This window comes from Chaetodon trifascialis, chromosome 10 (assembly GCF_039877785.1).
Source record: "Chaetodon trifascialis isolate fChaTrf1 chromosome 10, fChaTrf1.hap1, whole genome shotgun sequence".
In the NCBI taxonomy this organism is placed as follows: Eukaryota; Metazoa; Chordata; class Actinopteri; order Chaetodontiformes; family Chaetodontidae; genus Chaetodon; species Chaetodon trifascialis.
The window spans coordinates 7,863,582-7,875,702 of NC_092065.1; the positions used below are offsets into that span (position 1 = coordinate 7,863,582).

A 12,121-nucleotide genomic window follows, 5' to 3' on the forward strand; every position below is an offset into this window, starting at 1 on the left:
CTGTCTGCATATGTGTACGATAATTGCACCACTCTTGACTCACCCCTGACGACCAGGACAGCAGAGGCCGTAACATTGTCAATGGGAGTCTGTGCAGTGCAGGTGTAGAGTCCAGCATGCCTCAGCTGGGCGTTCTTGATCAGTAGCTCGCCGTTTGAGGTTCCATTCTGCACAAAACAACAACAACAGACAACACTTACTTGAGGACTGAGCAGAACATCACAGATCTGGAGTCAGGATTTCCCACTGTGTGCTTATCAAAATCATCAGGGTTGATTTTGCCTGAATCTCATCTTGAAATACAGAAAAGGAGACCCGAGATACTTGAGCGTCCAATTAAGGGATGAACAGGGATTCAGCTAAAGGGCTATCACCTCTTTCCCTGTGAAGAAATGTCAAGCTGCACAGTGTTTGCTCTCGTCAGCACCCTCATGTAGAAAGGTAAAACCATCATGTAAATCTGCTTTATAAACACATGAGTGGATGAACTCTGCATGAGAGTCAAGCTGGTTTTACTGATACCACACAAACAGTATTAAGTGGAACTGGACCCCGTTTTCTTATGAGGGGAAAATCCTCCTTGTGTACAAAAATGAGGTATCATCAATCACAGTCATAATATGGTGTTTTCCTAGCGGGCAGAGACAAATGAGAAATGCTAACCACTAACTTACGGTTAGAGCTGCACTATAGAGAGCGAGCAGGTCATGTCAACAATAATGAATGTTAGTGGAAATTGCTATTAAACAGATATACAATGCGCTATTCCACTCAAGGAAGGAATGTGAAATGGCTTTTACAATTACATTCATTTAAAGCAGGCTGTACTTTTCCATTTCAGGTAGTCCAATAAAAATACTACGACATCAAACTGACCTCAAATATGATTTGACGTGGCTGAACTCCAGGCTAGTGCTGAGATTTTGCAGTTGGGGCAAAGTTGGTGCAGTCGAGTTAAACTTGGATTGTTTATGTTCATTTCTCTTTAAAATAATTAATATGACGTCTCACCGGTGTGCGTTCATAATGTTGGCTTTCCTTGTGGAGGTCAATGACCCGGGCATCAAGGGACCAGATGAAGGTGATGTCCAGAGAGGAGTCATGTGATGCAGCACACTGCATCCAGGCATTCTCACCCACTTTAACGTCAGAATTGGATGGTGCCAGGGTGATTTTTGTGGACTCTGGGGAAAAGCAAGAGGATGAGGGGATCAGTGATGAAGAGGAAGAGGTCTGCCCAGCTGGTGAAACCTCATTTAGGTTATTAGAAATTTGATTTAGTAGAAGAAAAATGCAGGTAAATTACTTCAATGAAAGAGGGAGTCTCAGTAGACAGACGATGACAGTAGATGGTAAAGCATTTAGTGTCAGCATAATTTAGGTCAAACTGTACAATATGCACAAATGTCCAGAAGAGGGCAGAAAAGAGCTGTACATCCAGCCCTGCTGTAGAGCAACTGTAAAAAACTACAAATGTTTGACAGCTGAGATGGCCTGTCTACAGAAAAGACACGACAAGCAAGAAAAAAACTCATATCAATATCATTATTTGGTATTAAACAAACTATCTTAACAAATTCATAACTCAAGTCTGATCCTCATTTCTTATTGAACAGTGTGAGGAATAAGCCCTTGTCTCATCACATCTGATCTGAAGCTATCCCCTCACGCCTCAGTCCTCTGAGATTGACTGAATATCCACCAGTAGCCTGTATACTGTCACTCTGCTTAGAGGGCCATAATTCAACAACAGCAGACATTTGGAGGTCAGGACTGTTTGGTGGGACTGAGAGTGACAGGGATGATTGCCAGCGAAGGCCGACGTCAGTCAAAGCAACACAGACTGTCCTGGAAACATTACAAAAAAGAGGTTTAAAGAGAGTTACTAATTGAGTTCATTAGCTGGAACTTGCCTGTAACCAACAGAGAGCCCGTGCTGTTGGCCTTGCCCCGGTCATTCTCTGCGAAGCAGCTGTACCTGCCTTCATCTGCTCGCGTCACGTTGAGGATCTCCAGGCTGCCATCCTCCCAGATGAACACCCTGAGGAGAAAGCAGAACAAATTCTTCACACACTGGCGAGAAAGAGCTGTATGATATGAAATATTCAGCACAATGTGAAGGTCAAAAGTCCAGCGTATGTTATTCCACTGATATGTGGATGATGAAAAATGATGAGGGTAGTCTGAATGTTTGCCAGTTCCCTAATGGATTTATGGCTATCCAAGAAAAAACGTATGTGAGGTTGAAACTACTCAACAAGACGCAACATTAAATGGCGCTAAAGGCAAGGCAACAATCTTTGATTCATTTTTCTCTGCATATTTCATATTCATGCATGACAAATACCATCGCGCCAGCCGGCCCCTCACTACTTCACACCGTCTCTCACGCAGACAGCCACCATAGAGGGTATTAGTGGGGCATATGCTGCATAGTAATTTGGCTGCTACTCCTCCTCTATGTGAGTCCCAGTGTGGTGCACGGGGGTGTGTGGGGTGAGGGGGAAAGGGTTGGGGGTCTTAGAGCTCACAGATTAGGCTTGTTTTGTCAGTGAGGAGCACAAGACAGGAGTTCACACTTCCTGTCTGTCCACACTGATGAGCTTGAGAATGAGCTTAATGTCAACCACTGACAGACAGCAAAGCAGTGCACAGCAATCACTGACAGACAACAACACTAAAGACTTACAGAGTAGATTTAGGAGATCTACAGTTTATCTAGATCCCCCAAATCACTGTCTTGTATGTGTCTTGAGGGGATCGCCTCTAGATCCAGATACTTGTCCTTGTGTTAATTTGACCCAAATATGTCTCACAGTCACAGGAAATGGCTGATGAATGTTTTCATTGAATACCACCAAGGAAAACTGTGCCATGATGAAGCAGCCTCTCTGAATGAAGACACGTCCTTGCAATATTTACAGATTAGAGGACAAAAAGAAGAGTGGCACCTCATGAAGAGACTGCTCACCTGGTAGAGTTGGAAAGCAGCTCTGTGTCTTTGCTCCAGGAGAAGGCAGGCTTTGGAGCAGCTTTGGGTCGACATTCGATCACCACACGGCCGTTTTTAGCTGCCAGGACTCTCTTCACTGGGTTGTGTTCAAACGTGGGAGCACAAGCTGAGGAGGGACGGTGTGGATTATTCATCACAAACTCAGTAGAATATGCATCCAGTTCATTCATGCATACATTTATGAGACATTTTACATTCATAAAAATGTGTAGCTTACAGATCTAACATATTGTACGTGCTATTTTGAATTACCAAAGTCCATTTGGGGAAACAGTCTCCAATCGTGGAGACTTTTTTTTTCAGCCATGTAAAAGTAGTTTTTCTTAACAAAATCTGACATTGCACTCTGTATGTCCTAATAAGCTCCAATTAGTCAGCTTGAAACGTGACCTTTAGATCTCTGATGCAGCCATTTGTGCTGCGCTTGTAGCCAAAGTGTGACTCACCAAACACACGCAGCTCTGCGTTGGCATATATGAGTCCGTGGTGATTCTCTGCTATGCACTGGTACATCCCTGAATCGGTAAAAGTCAAGCTGCTGAACCTCATCTCTTTCCTGTCCAACTGTGGAAAATAACAGCAGAGTGAAGTTAAAATAGAACCATTCTTCATTTCACTAGTTTCAAATTATAGTACTAAGCAAAGATTAAAATCAAACTGTTGACTGTTGACTTCCACAGAGAGAGATGACAATTAGATTATTTGACAGGGAGAGGATGCCATTAATGCATAATGATGTTTCCAGCCACATACATCAAACAGCCTCCCCCACACTGCTGTCACTACTGTACCTGCTTCTCTCTTGGGCATTTTTCAGGCCTGATGACAGTTGTTTCTATGGAGGGTTACACAACCCATGCTGGCACCCGCTCAATAACAACAGGCACTATTTCCTGACATGATGTGTACGCGCAGTGCCAGCTTCCTGTCACTGCTGCGCTACTGTAACAACCCTGGGCTGCACACTGAACAGGTTCTAAGAGACCTCACAGAGCTGCCAAAGAGGCTCTGAGCATTTTACAACTGTAGCTAAATTGCTCAGTTATGGGACAATTAAGATTTATGAGTTTGAATATTACCAGTTCTCCATTTTTCAGCCAGCGGATGTGTGGTTTAGGTTTGCCACTAGCGATGCAGGACATAGTGTAATCACTGCTGAGGTCTTTCTCTGCGCTGCTGATGTGCTCCACCCACTCAGGAAAAGCTGCAAATGAGCAAAATCAGAGTTACAGTGTTTGAGGAAAATGGAAGAAAACTACAAAGCTGCTGAATAATATATGATACTGGGTGATACTTGAGGCATTACAGTAGGTGTTTGATCTAAAAAAAGGAAAAGCCTGAGAAAATGCACCAGGTCCTGATAAGAACAAATGGCTGCTGGATTTACCCCACACAGTGAGCTTATCTGGGAATATAGTACTGACAGATATTCTCTGCAACACACTTTAAAAGAAGGAGGCTGACATGACACACACAACATACGCCTTACCTTCCACAGACACACGTGCAGCGTGGTAGTCCTTTCCTCTCGAGTTCACCGCCTCACACTGATAGGTGCCGCCGTCTTCAAACTGCACGTTGTACAGGTGCAGATGGGCCCCCGCCATCCGCACCTCATGATTGGGTGGCAGCTGTCCGTCTAATTTCTTCCAGCGGATCTCAGGGACGGGGCTGGGAAGCGGAGAGAGACAAAAATAATATACAAGGAAGGCTTCAAATTGCAATGCACCGCTGCACTCAAGTCATCATCATTCTGAAATATATATATGATTTATAAATCATTCCGCTCTGTGAATAGGCGGTGAATCTAAGGCGGTTTAAGCTACAGTAAACATCACTTCACGATGCATTAAGGGTGAGCAAATATGGTGTTTTGAGAGATTGATATAGCCCTCTTACTTTAAATATGTATTTGAGCTGATGATAGTCGGTATGTACCACTGTACATACTGAAATCATTTAAATCAAATACTTCATGGCCTAATAATAGCAAAGAGTAACATTTCCTCATTATTTTATGACTGAGCAACAAAACCTCTCAAACTTCATTTACATTCATAGAAATCCTCCTTTGAGACCACTTTTAAGACAACTGAAATGTAGAAGAAAAGACTTGTCTGACTTGTCTGATGCCAGATTTTCATGACACCTCTCAGTCCAAACAGTGCACCTTTCAAACTGCGCACAACAACAAACAACAAACAGACAATGATCTCTCACACTTACTTCCCCAAAGCGAAGCACTCCAAGGTGATGTTCTGCCCCACCAGGGCAGTGGTGTCTGGGAACTTGACCTTGAGGTCAGCAGGGTATTTCCTGATGGGACCTGAGAGGAACAACAGCAGAGCAGAATTATGTGCTCAACCTATTTCTAGCTGCTCAGCCTGAAACAAATAGTGGTTTCAGGATGATTTAGTGTTCATTATAAGCATCTTAGTGTTTGTTTCAAGGTTTCCATCCCAGCCTCTTCTGTTATTACCGAAGTAGGTCATATGAAACAAAAGACACCTCTTTGTAAATGCTGTTTTACTCAGCTGTCCTACTGAGACACACAAAAAGCACTACGTGACGAGACTTTTTAGGTTAGCAACACAAAGCCTATATTTACATGCACACTAATATCCCTGATTTTGACTATTTTGGGTTATGGCGTTTCCATGGAACCTGAGAGAACAGGTTATTCGTCTCCTTGTACACATGTACGCATGAATCTGACAGTACTGTTTTTAGTTTCTCATTGTGTGGGCATTTGGATTTGGATTGTCCCGAGTTTTACTGGCACATTTCCAGTGGGTTCGTCTCTTCCAGCCTCAGTTGGACAACTCTGTCATTTATAATGGAAACTTTTATCTCTGGTGTGACAGCGTCCAGACTTTGCAGTACACCGTGTGGTGTCTGTGATTTCTCATCATCTCAGTCACGCTGTCATTTCTGTGCCCACTGAGTTGCCTCAGCAGGTGGAGATGAAGATAGTTTGGTTCATTTAGACCAGAGCATTTGGTGGTTTGAATTTTTGTTATTTGATCAGCAGAAAGCAGGAGACAGGAACATGTGTCATTTACATTTCTGCTGTCATAGTTTTATTTCAGCCTAATCATCAGTGCATTGTTAATCATATGAATATCCTTTGTTCTCAGGAGAAACTACTAATCCAGTCTGAACCCTCTATATGGTTTTGGAGCATCCAGGTCTCAATCACAGGACTCCAGGCAGTACATCCAGGCTTCTCAAAACCTACATAAGGGCTTATCCCAGTTTCTGATACCAGGATATGGTGTTAACATGCAAAAACCAGATAATACCTACTGTACGTGTACTGTACACACACTGTAATAATATAGACAATATGCAACTCAAATGAAGGGCAATCATGTCAAATACAATCGCTGTGTCCTATTTGCACATACACAAGGCATTTAAAAAGCCTTGGCAAAATGCAAAGGTAGCAGAGAGACAGAGTTGGACTTAAATACGGGCCACATCATTCCCAGAAGGCATCTCATGATACGTGTATGCATGAGAGAGCCCAAACAACGGCTGTGCTCCGTTCTGATCCTGACTTCTTTGGTGGGACACAACATTGCAGTTTGTGTTCTAAGCAACCGCAGTTCTATTCAAAACACATCCGCCACAGGTGAAGCTGGCCAAAGTTACACAAGCATTAAAGTCAAAATCAAACAATGGAATACGTGATGGATTCTGGGAAGGGCCCCCAAGGAAGACGTTAAAATAGTCGCCTAGTTTTGTGTTTGTACCTCTTACATATGGTCGCACACAGGCAGAGCATTATTAAACTTAAGTGCATCGCTTTAGTTTTCTATCTCTGGGGCTGTTCATGTTCCAGTTCATTCTTCATGACATGCTCTGTCTTAAAGTGAGTTCTTGTGCACCATTCGACTTCCGAGCTGAATTGTTCCTGTAAATCTCATTTAAAGAGTCAACACTGGCATGACCTTATCACATTTAAAACAGGCACTGTTGTGATTAAACATGGTGCTTCATTCGGGATGAGAGACAAAAAAAGTCAATGCAGCATTTTTCTGCAACCGGCAGTCACTTCTTATCTTCAAGCTTATTTTTGAAACTCATCTCTTTAAGACTTCCTTTTCTCCTGCTCTCTCTCTCTCTCTCTCTCTCTCTCTCTCTCTCTCTCTCTCTCTCTCTCTCTCTCTCTCTCTCTCTCTCTCTCTCTCTCTCTCTCTCTCTCTCTCTCTCTCTCTCTCTCTCTCTCTCTCTCTCTATATATATATATATGTTCTATGTAAAACTTCTTACAGATCCATGGCTATTAAAGAGACACATGTATTCAGTCTCACTGTTGTAATTCAACAGATGTTCTACTCATGTCTGTTGTTTTGAGTTTAAGTACATTTTATACATAAAAACACACTAAATCTTTGCATATTGAAGGGAGAACCATTCATTTGCATCATATTGCGATCAATCTGGTGCAGGATAATTGACTTTCTATTTGGGCCTTTTAACAGCAATGGCTGTAAAACTCTGAAATCTCAAAACTGCATGAATGCAATCAGAATTTCTGGAAAAAAAACTGAAAAGATGATGGTAGAAGGAAGTGAGGTACTAACGTTCAGCCAGGGGGACAAGAGGGATGTAGTTGGAGAAAACGCTCTTGGATATAGACGGGCTGGAAGCAATGCAGGAGTAGTTGCCGCTGTCCGAGGAGTCCACCTTGGAGATGTAAAGGTTGCCAGTTATCTGGGAGACAAAACGCCTCTTGTCCAGTGGGATGAAGGTGGGAAATTCATTGAGGATCCAGCGGAATGACAGCTCGGCTGGACAGGAAGAGACACGACAAACACCACCCGTCAATCAAGACCCTGGACAGGCTGCAAAAGCTTTGGAGAGAGCCGAGGGAATTGAGTGTGAAGCTGGCTCACTCTGAATAATCTGAATACATGCAAAATAAAAATAGCACAATTGGTCGGTGCTGAGGGAGATTTATTATTCAAGCATCCATTGACCTTTCAGAAAATCTTATAATTCTTTTAGCTGAGAGGCATAATAAGCATATTGCCTTGTTGAGGTAATTCGGATGCTGTGCGGAGAGTTCACAGTGCTTTCAGACTGTTGTGTTTGACTGATTTGCATTCGCATGAATATGAAAAATACACAAAATGAGAAAAAAGTAGGGGAAAAAACAGAATGAGGCCACATACAGTGAAAGAGGGGAAAACAAACAACAACCCTTTTAATGGCATATTAGCCTGAACTAAATATGAGACTGATAAAATCATTTTGTGTTCTTTCTCTTTTGCATCCACGAGGGAGCAGGAGTAAAACCAGCATGGGGACGAGTGCAAACTGAGAAAAACCCTTAAAAAAAAAAAAATGAGACAGCGACAGGGTCAGTCATCATCATTATGTATATACCTTAGAGGACATTAAGAAGGGCAATTCAATCCCAAGTCAACAGGGGACAAAAGATCTTTGGTCCATTTCATAAATTCAGATCATCAGTTTAATGAAAACCCCAATGGTGGATAGAAAAAATGACTACTAATGACTGTTAGAGCAGTCACACTTCCAGGCCAATGACTGTGGCACCAGAGAGGAAACCCACACAATCAAGGAGGCAACATTGAAAAAGAAAGGATCAGAAAACCAAAACAGGGAACAGTTCTACCTCCTGTCCATTGTTCCATCCGGCCACTTATCAATCACATGCTAATGCTACATGAGGACGAAGGCTGAGCGTAATCTTGTAGGAACACTTCCGCAGAAGTGCACTCAGCTACGACATGCTGTACCTGGATAGTGTGGTGGGGGAGCGCAGAGCAGCACGGCCCCCTGCCCCTCTTTGACGTACACCGACTCCCTCTCCTCCGATGAGAAGAGATCAAGGTCTGAGAGGCAGAGACAAACATCAGTTGTAAGACTGTTTCGGATTCAAGAGCTACTCAGAATCTACTGTCATGCATGCATATTTGAGAATCTCCTGTAGTTTATTTCCTTAAAATCTACATGAAAGATTTCAGAATTGAAGTTTGACAGCTGTTTTCACAGTGTAGTGTAGTGTAGTGTAGTGCGCAGAGTGGTAGCTTTTAATAAATAAGCACATTAGCCATGGTGGCATCATGAAGTTAGATCACTCCCAAATTGCACTTTCCACACCACTTATGATTTGTCCCAGCTGCCCTTGCAATTTCAGCGTGCTTTAATATGCATGACAGTACAGCTCCAGAGCAGTTCTCTGTTAATTCTGCACAGTGCATCATCGCAGCCTAAATGCAGGGTTCACATCTGGGTCACTTACATCCAAACTGGACCGAGGCCTCTCGGCTGATGACCGTGCCGTACGTGTTGGCGGCCAAACAGGCGTAGTTTCCTACATGTTGAGTTTTAATGGGGTTGCTGATGACCAAGTTGCCTCCCACTAAACTATAATGGCTGCCTTCTGCATTCAGGTCAATTTCCATGTTGTCGATCATCCACCTGCACAAGGAAAACAGTTGGGGTCAATATATCTGTGCACTGTGAAGAGTGAGAGTCAACGATGATATGGGACTGTGTATATATAATAATTGATTAAAATTGTTGACAAATGGTTTGTTTACATGGAGCACCACAAGGAGAATTTTGTCAGGTCAGTTGTTTCCTGCAGTGACATGCAGTATTTTAGTTGGATAAACATCTACTTTTACTGTAAGAATTTACCAAGACTCAAAAACTGGAAACTGTTTTATCAAGGAAGTCACAAATTTCAAGTTTTGACAGGCATCATGAACTGTACTGTAGATGAACCCTCTTAAGAACTGAATACCAAAGCTACTTCTTTTCCCTCTGACATCTAATTCTGGGGGTCCCTGACAGTGAGACTGATTTGGGGGATGCCAAGCAATATCATTTACATACATTTACATCTAAATTGAAATGGATCACGCAAAACGGTTTAAATTTTGAGCTGCAAATCGAGGTCGATATATGATGGCAGCACTTTTTGTGCTGCCGCTGCTGAAGGAGCTACATCTTGTTTGTTAGCTTTTTCTGGCATGTCACATTTTGGCATTAAAATTATTATGAATATGAGGAAAAAAACAAACATCTGCTCCAAACAAATTGAGTTGCACAGGTTGTCTGACAACAAAATTGCGTGGGAATGGCCTGAAAATATATCACACAATCATGCACTGCTAGATAGTACACACACACACACACACATGCACACACTGTAAATCTTGGACGTGCATGAAGGTTAAAACAAGCATCCTTGCGACCTTGCCATTTACAGGCAGATCCTAAACCAGTCTGAATACAGCCTGAGAGATGGCGAACGATGGGAGCCACACAGAATGCACGGCGGGCAGTAATGAGACTGGGCTTATGGGGAACATATGTTACGTGTATGTGGCGGGTGGACTGGCCCGAGCCCGGCAGCTCATGGTGATTTTTGCCTCGGGCGACTCCTCGGGGTAGATGGTCTCCACCGGCTGCTCCTCAAATACTGGCCCATAACCTGTGGCTTCATCTGCCGACAACAAGCAAACGAGACAAGAGTAAATAACAACAAGCAGGGTCAGATTTACAAACAAGATATCAAGGTGTTAGAGCTCAGCGTCTGTCTGGCAGTTCTGGGGCAGTTCCATCAAAAACGAGACAGCAGGTTTCAGATGTAAGACAAAAAAAACCAAAAACATACTGACTAGACTCTGAGATTGCCCCTGTGAAGACCTGCCTTTTAATATTTCAGCCCTGTTTGTGGTTTTCACAGATGCATACCTCTGTTGCTTTGTGACTGATGTCAGAGAAATCCTGGTTCTAGCTTTAACTAATCTCATCCTTGAATTCAGACAAACTCTCTTTTAGGCATGATGCAGTGTAATAAGCTCCCTGCTTTATTCCAAATCACAACATCACGCTAATTATGACAGAGATGGGCTCACTCAGGTGCCAAGCCACAGCGACACATTCATCTGTTGCCAGTGGATATGATATTATTATAAGCTAATACAAATCCGGGAGCTGGAAATGCTAACTTGACTTAGCATAATCCAAACCGCTTTCATACTGCATGTGTCATCGTCAGCGCTGTGAAGCAGTTGCACCGGCAAATCCAGGGAGAAGAGTCCCCTTGATGAAAATGCCTTTCTTGGTTCAATCTGCCTTTTACACCATCAACACACACATACAATTAGCCCCGATTACTCATTAAAACAGACAGACATCACGAGCAGGGGCATGAATAAGACATAAACACAATGCCAGGCTATGAATAAGCAATGAGGCGAAATGTTCTCAAACGCTGATTATTCTCTCAGATCAAGAGTGTGTGTAGGTGACTGCAGGAATACAAATGTGAAGGGTGTGCGAATGTGTGTGCGCATGTGTGTTATTCCCCTGCGTCTCTGAGTCTAAGAGTGCACAGCTGACACCTCAATGGGGAGAAGCTCGCTCTTTCAGACAGTAATATCCTGCTTCTACTCCATCCTTCCAACCAGTCCTGCACCGGCGCTTCGGATTCGCTCGCTCCGAAAATGACTGACGGCGAGTAACCTTTAGAAACCTGAACAAAAGATGCTCTTACTCATTATGTTCTGCAATTACAAGCACAAGAACGGAAAGATACGTTTGTACAGAAAAGCAAGAAGATAAAGCAAGAATCAAAGACATTTCTGCGGTCCAACATGTGTGTGAGCTGTACGTCACTGTACAGTAACCGCCAATACTGTGTAGCTCAACACCAGTCAGCCGCATCCATATTTATCTGCCTCTGCTGTACGGATGCAAAAGGAATTAAAAGTCTTATAATCCCAACTAGCATGAAGACAGTTAACTGCACCCTTCTCACACCAGGACAGCCAACCAGGAGGCAGCAATTAAGACGTTAGGAGACAGGATCCACTCCCTCACACACACTCCAGCAGCCAACCGTGTGTGAGTGCTTGACACTGATGTAAATCCCAAGGACTCTGAATTACTGCTGGCTGGCAGAGAATAAAACATACTATAAATGGGACATTGTGGGGCCGATGGAAGGCAAATTAAGTGGAAAGCTATGTTCTGGGAAGAAGTGAAAAAGAAAAAAGCAAAGGAGAAAAAAAAAGAAAGACTCACAAGGACGAGTATAGTAAAGGGACTACAGTGACC

General features: G+C 43.1%; 1 protein-coding gene across 1 annotated transcript in view; it reads right to left on the minus strand.

Annotated features, from left to right (window-relative positions):
• Window positions 1–12,121, minus strand: part of LOC139337124 (contactin-1a-like) — a 64,416-nt gene that overhangs the window by 10,973 nt on the left and 41,322 nt on the right. Inside the window, exons 4-15 of the mRNA XM_070971536.1 lie at window positions 10,376–10,502; window positions 9,291–9,469; window positions 8,785–8,880; window positions 7,603–7,809; window positions 5,240–5,339; window positions 4,503–4,684; window positions 4,093–4,217; window positions 3,460–3,577; window positions 2,972–3,119; window positions 1,914–2,041; window positions 1,012–1,184; window positions 44–167 (exon numbers count right to left, since the gene is read on the minus strand). Of these exons, the coding sequence (XP_070827637.1) occupies window positions 44–167; window positions 1,012–1,184; window positions 1,914–2,041; window positions 2,972–3,119; window positions 3,460–3,577; window positions 4,093–4,217; window positions 4,503–4,684; window positions 5,240–5,339; window positions 7,603–7,809; window positions 8,785–8,880; window positions 9,291–9,469; window positions 10,376–10,502 (1,707 nt within the window). The remainder of the gene's footprint in view (window positions 1–43; window positions 168–1,011; window positions 1,185–1,913; window positions 2,042–2,971; window positions 3,120–3,459; window positions 3,578–4,092; window positions 4,218–4,502; window positions 4,685–5,239; window positions 5,340–7,602; window positions 7,810–8,784; window positions 8,881–9,290; window positions 9,470–10,375; window positions 10,503–12,121) is intronic.